This window comes from Hyperolius riggenbachi, chromosome 1 (genome assembly GCF_040937935.1).
Source record: "Hyperolius riggenbachi isolate aHypRig1 chromosome 1, aHypRig1.pri, whole genome shotgun sequence".
NCBI classification, from domain to species: Eukaryota; Metazoa; Chordata; class Amphibia; order Anura; family Hyperoliidae; genus Hyperolius; species Hyperolius riggenbachi.
This window is the reverse complement of record NC_090646.1, coordinates 392,641,485-392,657,536: the sequence shown is the minus strand read 5'-3', so window position 1 is coordinate 392,657,536 and position 16,052 is coordinate 392,641,485. Positions and strand designations below refer to the sequence as shown.

The 16,052-nt window shown below is 40.6% G+C and overlaps 1 protein-coding gene across 1 annotated transcript in view; it reads left to right on the top strand.

Annotated features, from left to right (window-relative positions):
• Positions 1–16,052, top strand: part of CAAP1 (caspase activity and apoptosis inhibitor 1) — a 57,916-nt gene that overhangs the window by 8,735 nt on the left and 33,129 nt on the right. The window contains exons 3-4 of the mRNA XM_068234568.1: positions 9,232–9,316; positions 10,686–10,758. Of these exons, the coding sequence (XP_068090669.1) occupies positions 9,232–9,316; positions 10,686–10,758 (158 nt within the window). The remainder of the gene's footprint in view (positions 1–9,231; positions 9,317–10,685; positions 10,759–16,052) is intronic.

Below are 16,052 nucleotides of genomic sequence, written 5' to 3'. Positions count from 1 at the left end.
TACAGCTTTCATCATTTTTTGGTATACAGGATCTTCGAACAAAAGGGTAAAGAAGCAAGGCTTACCAGATTCCAACAACCCACATTATAAGGTTGTAAACGAGTTTGATAGGTGGTCCGCAGAACTTTCAAATGGTGTCGTTTCACCAGCGATGTTGCACACTACAGATTCCTCCGGAATATAGTAGATATCCTGAGATCGCAGAGACTCACCAAAGGGGAGTCCAGTAGGATAGTGACATGAAAGAGATATACGGCACATCTAAGTGTAAACCGTCTTTATTACATAACAAGTAAAACAATTAAAAACAAGGATAAAGGAAAACTCACATACGGGGCCCGTGCACTGGGAACCCCGAAAAAGTAGCGCGCATAAAATGGTCAATAGAAGACCTCAAATAAAATGGTGCCGCCTGTCGCCTTCCCGACCGGTTTCGCAATCTTGCGTCATCAGGGGAGAAAGGCGACCAGGCGGCCAGCACCAACTTTATAACATTTTTGAATTAAAAAGTGGGAGTGGTTAGGCTCCACCTTATTCAGACTACACTAGTCAAAGGCAGAAAGCATCAAACATGAAATAAAACATTGTGACAAATTGCATTGTGTCAGAGAGACCGTAGCAAAAGATCTCTCAGATAGTGTGAATAAAAAGAGGTGAATGCAATATTACCTGCATATTCAATTCGTAGTAGGCTAGTTAAGGCTAAATTAAAAGCTAGATTGATTACTCTGCCCTAGGGCATATCTTTTTCCTACGTAAAAGCTTCTTTCTAGATGAAAAGCAGGCACTTCCTGTACCAGAAGTAGTCACTGGAACTCAGGAAGTAGCCTTGCACTCCACCAGGGTCAAGTGGAGCACAAGTTCTTCCTGTGAAGGGAAAAAAAAAAAAAATCCAATGCGTATGCAATGACGCATACAATCATAAAAACGTGAACAATGAAGCACATAGCAGTGCAGTGCGGCTATAAATATGCATGAAGTGTACTCAGGTGTGCAATGAAAAGCGCGTCTAATGTACTATACTAAGAAGGTGCATAAATCTGTATGCATAGTAAAAACAATGAAATGATAAAACAGCCTCCATGGGAGCTCCAGGGACCTTAAGTGGTGAAAGTGAAGAACATCCATAGTGATCATGCAAGACAGATCCCATAGGTATCCGATAGATGGAAATTATGCAAAGTTATGCAAATGTATAGACACAGCAGTGTAATGCGGCTATGACTACGCATAAAGACTACTTAAGCGTGCCATAAAGAGCACATCTAAAGTGAAAGCGGTCTCTACTACAATGTAGAACACGCATGCGGCGAAGCATAAAACAACAAAAAGCGCACATAGGGACAAAAATCCACTGCGAGCATCTAAACCGACATATGGAACAATAAACAAAAATAATTGATCGTATGCTGCAATGAAGTCGCATTTAGTAAAAAAAAAAAAAAAAAATGCGTATGCAGTGACGCATACGATCATAAAAGCGTAAACAATGAAGCACATAGCAGTGCAGTGCGACTATACATATGCATGAAGTTGTGCTTAGGTGTGACATGAAAGGCACGTCTAATATACTGTACTAAGAAGGTGCATAAATCTGTATGTATAGTGGAGACAATGAAATGATAGAACAGCCTCCGTGGGAGCTCTGGGGACCTCAAGTGGTGAAAGTGAGGAGCATCCATAGTGATCATGCAAGACAGATCCCATAGGTATCCGATAAATGGAAATTATGCAAAATTATGCAAATTCATATACTCAGCCGTGTAGTGCGGCTATAATTATGCATAGAAAACTCCATGCACCGATAACAGAGGACAACAGACAGCACTCTGTGGGGTAGAGAGCAACAAAGGGAAAAAGAGGGACCACGACCTCCCAATATATCCTATCAAAATTAAGAGGGTATATAAATTTGTATGCTTGGTGAAAAAACAGTGACAGAATAGAACAGCCTCAAACGGAGCTCCGAGGGCATCTAGTGGTGAAATGAGAAACAGTCACAATAATCGTGCAAGACAGGCCCCAAAGGAAACAGTGAAATTTATGCAAAAAATTAAAAATTATTAAAAAATATTAAAAATGCAGTCAAATTGACCAGTATATGCGGGCCTTACAAAAAAGCATGCAAATGTATGGAAAATAAAAAATATGATAAAGCATTAAGAATTATTGATAAAACAGTTTACATCCAGTTCAATATTCAAACCAGCTGGACTGAGGGTATTCAGTCTAAAGATCCATTCAGTTTCTAATCTCGATATATCTCTTTCTAAATTTTGTCCCCTCCAGCATCTTTTAGTACCATCGATAACACAAAACTTCAAGCCTGAAGGGTTCCTGTCGTGATGGAGGGCAAAATGTTTTGAGACCGAATGATCCTTAAACCCTTTACGTATAAGGTAGACGTGTTCTCCCAATCTTTCTTTAAAGGTTCTAGTGGTTCTACCTACATATCTCAGTCCACAAGGACATTCTAAAAGATAAACTATATGTGTGCTTTCGCATGTGAAAAGACGTCTAATCTGCAGTGTGGGACTTCGGTGATCAGTCCCAGCAAAGGAAGTAATTTTTCTGGGCATATTAATGCAAGCCTTACAACCTTTGTATTTCTTGCATCGAAAAAAACCTTTTAGGGGAAATAAATGGGCAGAGGCAGTTTTAGGTGGATCTATATGGCTATGTACAAGGCGATCTCTAAGATTAGGCGCTCTCCTGAAGATAACTCCCGGATTGTCCGCAAGCATAGGACCAATCACTGGATCACTCCTCAGGAGATGCCAATTCTTGTACAAAACTTTTTTTATGTCTTTGTGTTGGATATTATATTGAGTGAGAAAGTTAATGCCATTCTGTTTGGTAGTATCCACTGTTCTATTCCTCTTGGTGAAAGACCGGACCTCCTGACCAATCTCATCCCTCACAGATACAAGGTCTGAGGCCGGGTAGCCTTTATCTTTAAATCTAGAGATAAGAAGGTCACTTTGGATAAAATAATCAGTTTGGGAGGAGCAATTCCTACGCACACGGTGGAATTGACTCCTAGGTACCCCCTTAAGCCATGGACGATAGTGACAACTAGTAGTAGGAATAAAGCTATTTCTGTCAGTCTCTTTGAAAAAGGTTTTTGTAGTAAATTGATTGTTGTCAAGAGAAATCACTAAATCCAAAAAATTAATCTCTGAGGAGCTACAGACACAGTTAAAGACCAAATTATCCGTGTTATTATTAATATGTTGAATAAAGGGTTGTAAAGAATTTAAATCCCCCCTCCAGATGACCACCACATCATCTATGTACCTCTTGTATAACAGTAATTGAGGAAAAAGATCAGTTTTAATGAAGATCTCCTCCCACCCTCCGGGTAGACCCATAGTGAGTGGGATTAATTCCATTACCTCACGTTTAGGGGAATTTGTAGATAAATTTCTACAACCTCTCGTTCCCCTTATTCCGTCTTATCTAAGAGATTCTGGACATCTGATTGAGTTATTGGATTCTTTGATTTGTACAGATCCCTGTGTCTTGATGGCCGCAGACATCTCCTCTCTGTATACAGTTATCCAGCAGGAAGCGGGAGCGCATGCGGTTCGCCGTTGTTTGGAAAATAGCCAGACGCTCAATCGTGCACAAATCGATTTTTTGATCGAGTGCCTTAATTTCTCTATGACCAGGAATTATTTCTGGTTTGACGGCCAGTACTATCTACAGAAAGTCGGCGTTGCGATGGGCGCGAAGTACGCGCCCAGCCTCGCAAATCTCTTTCTTGCCTGCTGGGAGGAGATCTTCATTAAAACTGATCTTTTTCCTCAATTACTGTTATACAAGAGGTACATAGATGATGTGGTGGTCATCTGGAGGGGGGATTTAAATTCTTTACAACCCTTTATTCAACATATTAATAATAACACGGATAATTTGGTCTTTAACTGTGTCTGTAGCTCCTCAGAGATTAATTTTTTGGATTTAGTGATTTCTCTTGACAACAATCAATTTACTACAAAAACCTTTTTCAAAGAGACTGACAGAAATAGCTTTATTCCTACTACTAGTTGTCACTATCGTCCATGGCTTAAGGGGGTACCTAGGAGTCAATTCCACCGTGTGCGTAGGAATTGCTCCTCCCAAACTGATTATTTTATCCAAAGTGACCTTCTTATCTCTAGATTTAAAGATAAAGGCTACCCGGCCTCAGACCTTGTATCTGTGAGGGATGAGATTGGTCAGGAGGTCCGGTCTTTCACCAAGAGGAATAGAACAGTGGATACTACCAAACAGAATGGCATTAACTTTCTCACTCAATATAATATCCAACACAAAGACATAAAAAAAGTTTTGTACAAGAATTGGCATCTCCTGAGGAGTGATCCAGTGATTGGTCCTATGCTTGCGGACAATCCGGGAGTTATCTTCAGGAGAGCGCCTAATCTTAGAGATCGCCTTGTACATAGCCATATAGATCCACCTAAAACTGCCTCTGCCCATTTATTTCCCCTAAAAGGTTTTTTTCGATGCAAGAAATGCAAAGGTTGTAAGGCTTGCATTAATATGCCCAGAAAAATTACTTCCTTTGCTGGGACTGATCACCGAAGTCCCACACTGCAGATTAGACGTCTTTTCACATGCGAAAGCACACATATAGTTTATCTTTTAGAATGTCCTTGTGGACTGAGATATGTAGGTAGAACCACTAGAACCTTTAAAGAAAGATTGGGAGAACACGTCTACCTTATACGTAAAGGGTTTAAGGCTCATTCGGTCTCAAAACATTTTGCCCTCCATCACGACAGGAACCCTTCAGGCTTGAAGTTTTGTGTTATCGATGGTACTAAAAGATGCTGGAGGGGACAAAATTTAGAAAGAGATATATCGAGATTAGAAACTGAATGGATCTTTAGACTGAATACCCTCAGTCCAGCTGGTTTGAATATTGAACTGGATGTAAACTGTTTTATCAATAATTCTCAATGCTTTATCATATTTTTTATTTTCCATACATTTGCATGCTTTTTTGTAAGGCCCGCATATACTGGTCAATTTGACTGCATTTTTAATATTTTTTAATAATTTTTAATTTTTTGCATAAATTTCACTGTTTCCTTTTGGGGCCTGTCTTGCACGATTATTGTGACTGTTTCTCATTTCACCACTAGATGCCCTCGGAGCTCCGTTTGAGGCTGTTCTATTCTGTCACTGTTTTTTCACCAAGCATACAAATTTATATACCCTCTTAATTTTGATAGGATATATTGGGAGGTCGTGGTCCCTCTTTTTCCCTTTGTTGCTCCCTACCCCACAGAGTGCTGTCTGTTGTCCTCTGTTATCGGTGCATGGAGTTTTCTATGCATAATCATAGCCGCACTACACGGCTGAGTATATGAATTTGCATAATTTTGCATAATTTCCATTTATCGGATACCTATGGGATCTGTCTTGCATGATCACTATGGATGCTCCTCACTTTCACCACTTGAGGTCCCCAGAGCTCCCACGGAGGCTGTTCTATCATTTCATTGTCTCCACTATACATACAGATTTATGCACCTTCTTAGTACAGTATATTAGACGTGCCTTTCATGTCACACCTAAGCACACTTCATGCATATGTATAGTCGCACTGCACTGCTATGTGCTTCATTGTTTACGCTTTTATGATCGTATGCGTCACCGCATACGCATTTTTTTTTTTTTTTTTTTTTTTACTAAATGCGACTTCATTGCAGCATACGATCAGTTATTTGTGTTTATTGTTCCATATGTCGGTTTAGATGCTCGCAGTGGATTTTTGTCCCTATGTGCGCTTTTTGTTGTTTTATGCTTCGCCGCATGCGTGTTCTACATTGTAGTAGAGACCACTTTCACTTTAGATGTGCTCTTTATGGCACGCTTAAGTAATCTTTATGCGTAATCATAGCCGCATTACACTGCTGTGTATATACATTTGCATAACTTTGCATAATTTCCATCTATCGGATACCTATGGGATCTGTCTTGCATGATCACTATGGATGTTCTTCACTTTCACCACTTAAGGTCCCTGGAGCTCCCATGGAGGCTGTTTTATCATTTCATTGTTTTTACTATGCATACAGATTTATGCACCTTCTTAGTATAGTACATTAGACGCGCTTTTCATTGCACACCTGAGTACACTTCATGCATATTTATAGCCGCACTGCACTGCTATGTGCTTCATTGTTCACGTTTTTATGATTGTATTCGTCATTGCATACGCATTGGATTTTTTTATTTTTTTTTTCCCTTCACAGGAAGAACTTGTGCTCCACTTGACCCTGGTGGAGTGCAAGGCTACTTCCTGAGTTCCAGTGACTACTTCTGGTACAGGAAGTGCCTGCTTTTCATCTAGAAAGAAGCTTTTACATAGGAAAGATATGCCCTAGGGCAGAGTAATCAATCTAGCTTTTAATTTAGCCTTAACTAGCCTACTACGAATTGAATATGCAGGTAATATTGCATTCACCTCTTTTTATTCACACTATCTGAGAGATCTTTTGCTACGGTCTCTCTGACACAATGCAATTTGTCACAATGTTTTATTTCATGTTTGATGCTTTCTGCCTTTGACTAGTGTAGTCTGAATAAGGTGAAGCCTAACCACTCCCACTTTTTAATTCAAAAATGTTATAAAGTTGGTGCTGGCCGCCTGGTCGCCTTTCTCCCCTGATGACGCAAGATTGCGAAACCGGTCGGGAAGGCGACAGGCGGCACCATTTTATTTGAGGTCTTCTATTGACCATTTTATGCGCGCTACTTTTTCGGGGTTCCCAGTGCACGGGCCCCGTATGTGAGTTTTCCTTTATCCTTGTTTTTAATTGTTTTACTTGTTATGTAATAAAGACGGTTTACACTTAGATGTGCCGTATATCTCTTTCATGTCACTATCCTACTGGACTTCCCTTTGGTGAGTCTCTGCGATCTCAGGATATCTACTATATTCCGGAGGAATCTGTAGTGTGCAACATCGCTGGTGAAACGACACCATTTGAAAGTTCTGCGGACCACCTATCAAACTCGTTTACAACCTTATAATGTGGGTTGTTGGAATCTGGTAAGCCTTGCTTCTTTACCCTTTTGTTCGAAGATCCTGTATACCAAAAAATGATGAAAGCTGTATTACTATAGACCTGCGCTGACATCCCATTTAATGATGGTTGTGTCACAAATCCTAGCAGCTGACATCAGGCAAACAATTGGTGGAGATCATCTGCATGGCTGCTCTCCTCAGCATCTGTTGTCATCCAGGTGCGATAAGTGCCATGTTGGAGGTGGCCGCACAGTGTGTGTGTGTGTGTGTGTGTGTGTGTGTGTGTGTGTGTGTGTGTGTGTGTGTGTTTACGTCCACCATATTGGTGGTGGCTGCACATCTTCAATATGTGCTTGTCGTTGTATATTAGAGATGACAAGTGTATTATTATGTAGCTGCCATGTTGAGATTGGTGGCCACAAATCAAAGGGAAGCAAAGGGGGTAGATCTCTTTATATCAGGGAGTTTCAGGGCCACATGTTCCTAGGCCCAGCAGTGAGTAGCCCTATAAAACAAGCATAACATACTACACCTTGTCTGAGATAACATGGATAATTATATTGCTCTCTCTGGACCTGCACCCTCTTCCTGAGGAGCTGATAGGTTAGATGAATGATAGATTGCTATTTCTGCTTGAATACGTGGGATGGTGTTGACTTGTGTGAGTCCACTGATATTGACTACTTCAAATATAAATTGCATACAGTGGGCAGTATTCTCCCTAGAATATTTTTGCCAGCCGGGTGGCTCTCTATCTATTCTATCTATCTATCTATCTATATATATATATATATATATATATATATATATATATATATATATATATATATACACAGACCGAAAACACATTAACAGACACTCACGCAGACAAGGGAAGCTTACCTCTGGCATGAAAGTAGCATGTGGAGAAGAGGCGGACCAGCCAGGGAAGCAGTGAATAATAATTAAGAGGCAGGATGCACACACTTCACTTGCAGCTCTCGGGTAGAGTGTGTGAGAAAGATTGTCTAATGGCTTTCTCAACCAGGGTTCCTTTAGGACTCTGCAGGGGTTCCTTGGCATTTTATCCCATTGTAAGGAAAATATAATACGGGGTACTGTAAAAAGAAGCACTAAATTGGGGTCAGAATAATAATGACCACCGTATGAGTGGCAGTGTAATAGGAGGTAGTGACACTAACAGCCTCACCTACTTTTAAAGACTATGCCTCCTGAAAAATAAATGTAGGGGTTCCTCAAGATCAAAAAATTGTTTGCAGGGGTTCCTTGAGGTCCAACAGTTATTTGCAGGGTAAAAAGGTTGAGAAACGCTGGTCTAATGTACCAGCCAGTATGTTTCCTTCTGTTTGCCTTATCTTCCAGGATTTAGACATGGGTTCTTCCTAAAAAGTGTTTCAAAGCTGGTGCTATTTGTAGCCACAGTTTGCATAGCAAGCTGCCCTGGTGGCCGCTATTTCATTGGGCACCATAGCTGCAATTTCTACAGGCGCCTCTTAGGCTATTCAGTTATGTTCCAGTATGTATATACTGTATGTGTGTATATATGTGTGTGTGTGTATATATATATATATATATATATATATATATATATATATATATATATATATATATATATATATATATATATATATATATATATATAAATTATACTGTACATGTTTAGTATGTATTTAGTCATTAGTCATGTTTTAATGACGGGTGCTAGGTTGCACATTACCTGCATACGCCTGCCCGCTCCCGGCCACATGCACACCCACGGTTTCCCACGCGCACACCCGCCTGTGCACCTAAGCAATATGGATTTGGCACATATGGACTTCGATGGACACAGACACCTGCAGTTTTATTAGATAGATAGGATTCTCATAAAATTGTGCCAAAAAAGCCCTCACCAGTCAACCAATTTAGTAAAGCTCACTGTCGATCACAAGCTCTATTGTGGGCTCATTAATTTGAATAGTGTTCAATTCCGTTCTTACAAAGAGATGTGTTGCTGCACTATCCATGTGATTATTCACAGCTTTACGGATACTATGTAAATACTGTATATTTACATTGCATGCAAATGAAATCATCATTTCAGTAACATGGACTTGGAAAAAATAAGGAAAATCATTGTATTAAAATGTGTGATGTTTTGCTTTAGACTGAAGAAAAAATTCAGGCACTTCTGGGCTCTTGTTTTTCAGGACCTGCCACTTGATGAAATTAAGCGGCTTTGCCTGGAGCAAGTGGAAGTAGAAACGGATGACAATTTGCTGAAAATTCTTCAGGGTAGGAAGTTCATAAAAAAGCCTATAACACACAAAATGAATTATTAGTATTAGTGTGAAAATGTTGCTTGGCTTCAAGACTGCTACACATCTGGCTGCCAAGCTAAGGCTTCCTGAACTTTTGCTGTCCAGGCAATGGTTACTGGTGCTGGCTGCTAGCCTCATGTTGCTTGTCTAGTCCTGTCATAGCTTGCTGCTTTTACTGGCATGGCTTTGCTGACCAGTCCTTGCTGGGGAATACAGAATTCACTTTTCCTTATTTTTATGTGGCACTGAACATGTTATATGTTAGTGTGCATTGAGCTTTAGGGGGGAAAAGTGATGGCTATTGATCATGGTGGGAAAGTTTATTTGTCTTTAACAATAATATACAGTTCACACTAAAAATCAGTGCTTGACTCAATAGACCGCCTCACACTGTTAAACACATCATTACTTTTGCGCAAGCTATTTAACCCCTTGGGGATAACTAAAGCAGCTGTACGGGCCCTTTTATGGCTGCATTCTGTTTTGTCTTTGAAAAGGCTTGCAAATTTCCAAATGCAAGTACAGTAAAGTTACAATTGGAATCGTAGGAAACTGATTCTCCAAAAAGGCAATTGTAGTTCTGCTGTGTTTTTCCTGCTTTTGATTGAGGCCAACATAGTGAAAATCACAAAATGCATTTGTGTTTTGCGATTGCATTTTGCAATTTCTAGTGTGGAAAGAGCCGTAAAGTAAGATTTATTTTTCACCTTGCTAAAAGCTGTCTAGATATGTAATTATGTATGTAGATTTCAAATCCAATTTCCTGGTCTTCAATGTGCAATCCAAGTGGTGCATATGCTGGACTCAAAAATAACATAAACTTGTCAGTCAATTCTTGTGTGTGTGTGTGTGTGTGTGTGTGTGTGTGTGTGTGTGTGTGTGTGTGTGTGTGTGTGTATTATATATTAATATTATACATTTTCTAATAAACCAAACCCAGATAAATATTTATTTTTAGATAACTGCAAGCAGAATTCATTATTTTGAAAGGTACCCATACCTAATTAAAGAGTACATCTAACAAATAGGTATGCATCAAAGGGTGATAGAGAGGATTAAGCCCACAACATGAGGTGCTTTCAGAAAGCAGTACATGTTGCAATAAAATGTTGAGAAACACTAGTTTGTGTCACTTTCGTACGACTGAACAAAAAAGATATTAACTAAACACAGTATGCTTTCATCAATGGAAGCCAGAATGTCATTAGAAAGTCACAGCTTGTCTAAAAGTGCTACTTGTTCCTCTGGCTTAGTCTTTGTACCACCTCCTTTGTGGGGTAAAAAAATACTGTTATATGCACTATTTTTACTTTTTTTTTTTTTTTTTTTTACTATATTTCTAGGTGACCATGGAGGAGATTCTGCAGAAGAAGACGCAGAAGGTCATATGAAATCCAGAGGAGGAATTGGCAACCAGTATGTATAAAGCTCTGAGGTTTTATAGAACGTCAATAAATAAGACTCATAGGATCCTTAGCAAGTTCTAGAATTTTTTATCTAACCTTATATGTAAAACAACTCATAACAGATTACATTATTTGCGTAAAACTTGAAGAGAAAAGCTGGCACTAGATGGTGGCTAGAAGCTTACTGGCTCCACTGGATCATGTACCAGCAACAACGTGCTCTCAGGATTACATTGGTCACTTGGCAAATGAAGAGAGAAATGAGGCACTGCAAATTGCAAATAGGTACCTTTTAATCTCACAGACATCAGAGGCCAACAACAGACATTATTGACCTCTGAGGAAGCATTTGTCTGTGCACTGAGATTAAAGGTACCTATTTGCAATTTACAGTGCCTCATTTCTCTCATTTGCCAAGATTTCATTATTTAACAAAAATTAAGCCAGAATAACTTGAAGTAATCATTTTTCGGTATGAATTGATCAGTCTCTCACATCACTGTGGAGGAGTTTGTACCATTTTTCTTTACAACATTGCTTTAGTTCTGGGACTTTGTTTGCATTTATTTACGCACACAGCTCTCATAAGTTCTTACCGCAGTATTATGATTGGGTTCAGTTCTGGACTTTGGGTCGTTGCAACATCTTGATTTTTCTATTTTTTATTTATTTATTTATTTTTTGGCTATGCTGTTGCAAATTTGCTGTCATGCTTAGTATAGTTCTCCAGTTCTGTGACCCAAGTTTGGCCAAGCTTTAGCTGTCTCTTAGATGGCTTTGACCATAGAATACTTTGATATACAGGAGAGTTCATGTTACATCGTTACATATAGTTATTTGGGTTGAAAAAACATACGTCCATCAAGTTCAACCAGAAAATAAAGTACAACACCAACCTGCTCCCTCACATATCCCTGTTGAACCAGAGGAAGGCAAAACACCCTTACAAAGCATGGTCCAATTTGCCCCAAAAGGGAAAAATTCCTTCCCGACTCCAGATGGCAATCAGATAAAATCCCTGGATCAACACCACTGGGCATTACCTAGTAATTATAGCTATGGATGTCTTTCAACGCAAGGAAAGTATCTAAGCCCCCTTTAAACGCAGATATAGAATTTGCCATAACTACTTCCTGTGGCAATGCATTCCATATTTTAATCACTCTTACTGTAAAGAACCCTTTCATAAATAAATGGCTAAAACGTTTTTCCTCGATGCGCAGATCATGTCCCCAGTCCTTTGTAAAAGCCTAGTGACAAAAATCTCATCCGCCAAGCTTTATATTGCCCTCAGAGATCTAATTAACATGTATAAATAACTCATTTAAAGAGAGTCTGAAGCGAGAATAAATCTCGCTTCAGACCTCATAGTTAGCAGGGGCATGTGTGCCCCTGCTAAAACGCCGCTATCCCGCGGCTTAACGGGGGTCCCTTCACCCCCAAATCCCCTCCGTACAGCGGGGGAGCTCTTCCGCATTGGGGCAGGGCTAACCGCCGCAGCCCTGCCCCACGCGCGTCTGTCAGACGCGTATCTCCGCCTCTCCCCCGCCCCTCTGTCTTCCTTCACTGAGAGGGGCGGGGGAGAGGCGGCGATGCGCGTCTGATAGACGCGCTGAGAGGCAGGGCTGCAGCCGTTAGCCCTGCCTTCAGGAAGACAAGATTTACGACCAAGGTTTGCGGGGGTGGGTTTGGGGTGAAGGGACTCCCGTTTAGCCGCGGGATAGCGGCGTTTTAGCAAGGGCACACATGCCCCTGCTAACCATGAGCTCTGAAGCGAGATTTATTCTCGCTTCAGAGTCTCTTTAAGGTGTCTTTTCTCCAGACTAAATAAACTCAGTTTATCTAACCTTTCTTGGTAAGCGAGACCTTCCATCCCTCGTATCAATTTTGTTGCTCGTCTCTGCACCTACTCTAAAACTGCAATATCTTCCCTGTAATGTGGTGCCCAGAACTGAATTCCATATTCCAGATGTCGCCTTACTAGAGAGTTAAACAGAGGCAATATTATGCTAGCATTCCGAGTTTTAATGCATCCCAAAATTGTATTCGCTTTAGCGGCTCGGCATTGAATATGATCATTTAACTTGTTATCGATGAGTACTTTTAAGACCCTTTCCAAGTTTGAGGTCCTCATCTGTATCCCGCTTATTTTGTATGGTGCTAGACCATTGGTATGAACAAAATGCATGTCTTTACGCTTTTCAACATTGAATTTCATCAAATTCAGTCATGGTTGACCTAATGACTGCAAGGTGCCTAGGTCCTGTAGCTGTAAAACAAGCAAAATCATGACCACTCGACCATCATGCTTGACAGTTGCTATGAGGGATCTATGCTTTTGTAGCTCTTGTTTGTTATTTATTTATTTTCAATTTCTCTGAGCATTGGATGGTCTGACCTTGCAGGGTTTTTGCAGGATAATCCATTCCTGGAAAGATTGGCAGCTGTCTTAATTGTTTTCTACTTGTAAATATTTTTTTCACTATTGAATGATGGACTTCAAATTGGTTGGAAATGGCCTTATAACAATTTCCAGATTGAACAACAGCTTCTCTAAGATAATTGCTAATGTCTTTCCTTCTATGCATTTTGACGCATCTGAATATTCCAAAACGGTGAACGTCCAAAACAGCTTTATTCACTACAGAATCATGTCTGTTTTAAGGCAGTGTCACCCTTAGGACCCAAATAATATAGCCATCCAGAGTCTTCTATGGATTGTCTGGATGTTTGCAATTTTATTTTGAGAATACTTCTTACATTGTTGCACTGTTTGCCTGTGCAGTTTCACAAACTGGTGCACCCATCCCCAGACTCAGCTTTTCCGGAATTTTTTTTATACCTAATCATGTTACTGGTCTGTTGTAAATTAGCTATGAAATGTTCAATCAGAATTTTTTGAAAGAAAGAGGCAGGTTTGCTGTGGTGTTCCTTCCTATCACACTCCCATTACCTCTTCATCCCTGCCACATTCATTTCCCTGTACTGTACTCAATATTAGAAGTTGTGGTAACTGGAATATTGCTCAATCATGTACAAATGTGGCCAATATCACCCTTTAAAAATGACTTCCAGTGAAAAAGATTTGGCGTGGCCAGAACTGCGAAAGACTTAAGAAAAAAACACCATGGTGGCTTTACTGAGGAGGGTGTTGGAGTTTATTACATTAATGAATTATGAGCAAGCGAGTGATTTATTAACCCTCAGACCCACCTGTCATAACATAGCAGCCATCTGTGATATTGCATATAATACAGAAGCCATATTTTTCTGTCTGCTGTGTACTATTTCAGATGTGTATGTATGTTCAAAAGCCGTCTGGCTTTGGGGGTATAATGGTCACGTGGCCGGAGGAAGCTGCTATTTTGAGTTTCAGTATGTCAATGTAAATTACATTTGAATTCAGTCTCCTGCAAGGAAACTACAATTGTCTGCATTGAATAGACCAGTTACGTTGAATAGCCTAAAGAAACCTGGACATTTAAAGAGAACCAGAGACGTAGAAGAAATAGATTTATACATACCTGGGGCTTCCTCCAGCTCCATAAGCCTGGATCGCTCCCACGCCGCCGTCCTCCGCTGTCTCTGTCCGCCGGTACCAGGTCCCCCGTAATTTCCACCAGTCGACGCAAGCGCAGTGCGCTCCCTCCGTACTGCGCAGGTGCATGCGTTCAAAGCCGGAGGGAGCCCCTGCGCATGCTTACAACTGGTCGCGTCCGGCGGAAGTGACAGGACCCGGTATCGGCGATAGAGGCAGCGGAGGATGGCGGCGTGGGAGCGATCCAGGCTTATGGGGCTGGAGGAAGCCCCAGGTATGTATAAAATCTTTTTCCATTTTTTTAGCTATGCTTCGTCTCTGGTTCCCTTTTAAGTAGGAAATATCTACCTAGCCTCTAGCAAGGAAGCTCTTAATTAGACAATTAGCCGACCAGTTGGGCTGGAAGTGTTTGAATTGCTTTGAAGTCTATACGTGTAAACAACTACTTGTTGTTCTCAATATACAATCTGGACTAACTGAGTCTGGAAAGTTGGAAGCTAAAACAGGAACCTTTGAAGTTTGCATATCACAGCCAGCAAGGATATGACAAGCGTTCTGTGCAAACCTTCTGGGGAAATTAAATTATATCTACACGTGTACCCTGGGGATACGCTGCTTGTTATAAAAGTCCGTGGAGGACCTTTACAACTTGTAGTTCCCTGGAGATAGCAAAGACACTAGAACTGCCCTGGTCCAACCAGCCGCTGCGGTCTCCCGCAAACAACGTTCAGACCTTCATGCTGGTAATGTTTTTATTCCCGCTTTTATTTTTGAGCAAACTGTCTTGTGTGTCTTTGTAATTTTTACCTTGTTTTTGTAAATCTTTTGTCTATATTACTTTCTGCACTGTTCCACTTTTTTCTGGAATATTAAATATTTATTTAATAAGCTTGACTTCTGATGTACTAGCAAAAACTCATAGTCTGGGAAGAGACTGCAGTGTAATTTGTGTTACAAGTTCAGTGCCTGATTGTGCCTTGCATGATTGTATTGTGTGTGGCGTTCCCGTATTTGGCCTAAAGGGCAAAGCTGACCCAAATACGAAAATGGCGAACTGAGTGCAGGCCACTCGACCGCAGAGTGGGAATTGTTGGAGTGTCTAGCAGCAGCTAGTTGTGGCAGTGAGAAGTGTTTTTGAGGGGTGACAGCCTTGTGTTAGCTTGAATAAAGCTGCTTCACTTCGCGATCTGGTCAAACCACCAGTCGGGAACCGTTTCTGCAGGCGTGCCGTGGGGCCGGTTTCTGACACCACCGATCCTGGCTGCATTAAGGCATATCCTTACATGACGCTGTGTCTTTTTCACTGGAAGTGCTCTTTATATTTAAAATAACAGTGCAAATGCAAAAATATGTACAAATATCTACAATATTAATATTTAAAGAGAACCTGAACTGAAAATAAAAAGTCAAAATAACCATACTCAGGCCATACTTACTTCCTGTGTAGTCTACTCCTCAATCTTTCTCCTCTCCTGCATCCCATTTGTCCACAGTGATCAATGGAATTCTCCGTCCTCCATTTTAAGAATGGCCATTACCCCATAACAGCTTCCTGGTCAGCACACTGTTAAACTGTAATATCACCCACTTGAGCAATAGGGAAACATGGACATTACCTTGCACATTCAGTTGTAACTGACAGCTGCTGATATATAACTGACAGCAATTGGTATATTTCAATTCTGACAAAATATTGTCAGAACTGGAAGGGATCACTGTAAGAAGAAAATGGTGAGCTTCTGAGAGAAACTGACGGTGAGGTTAGT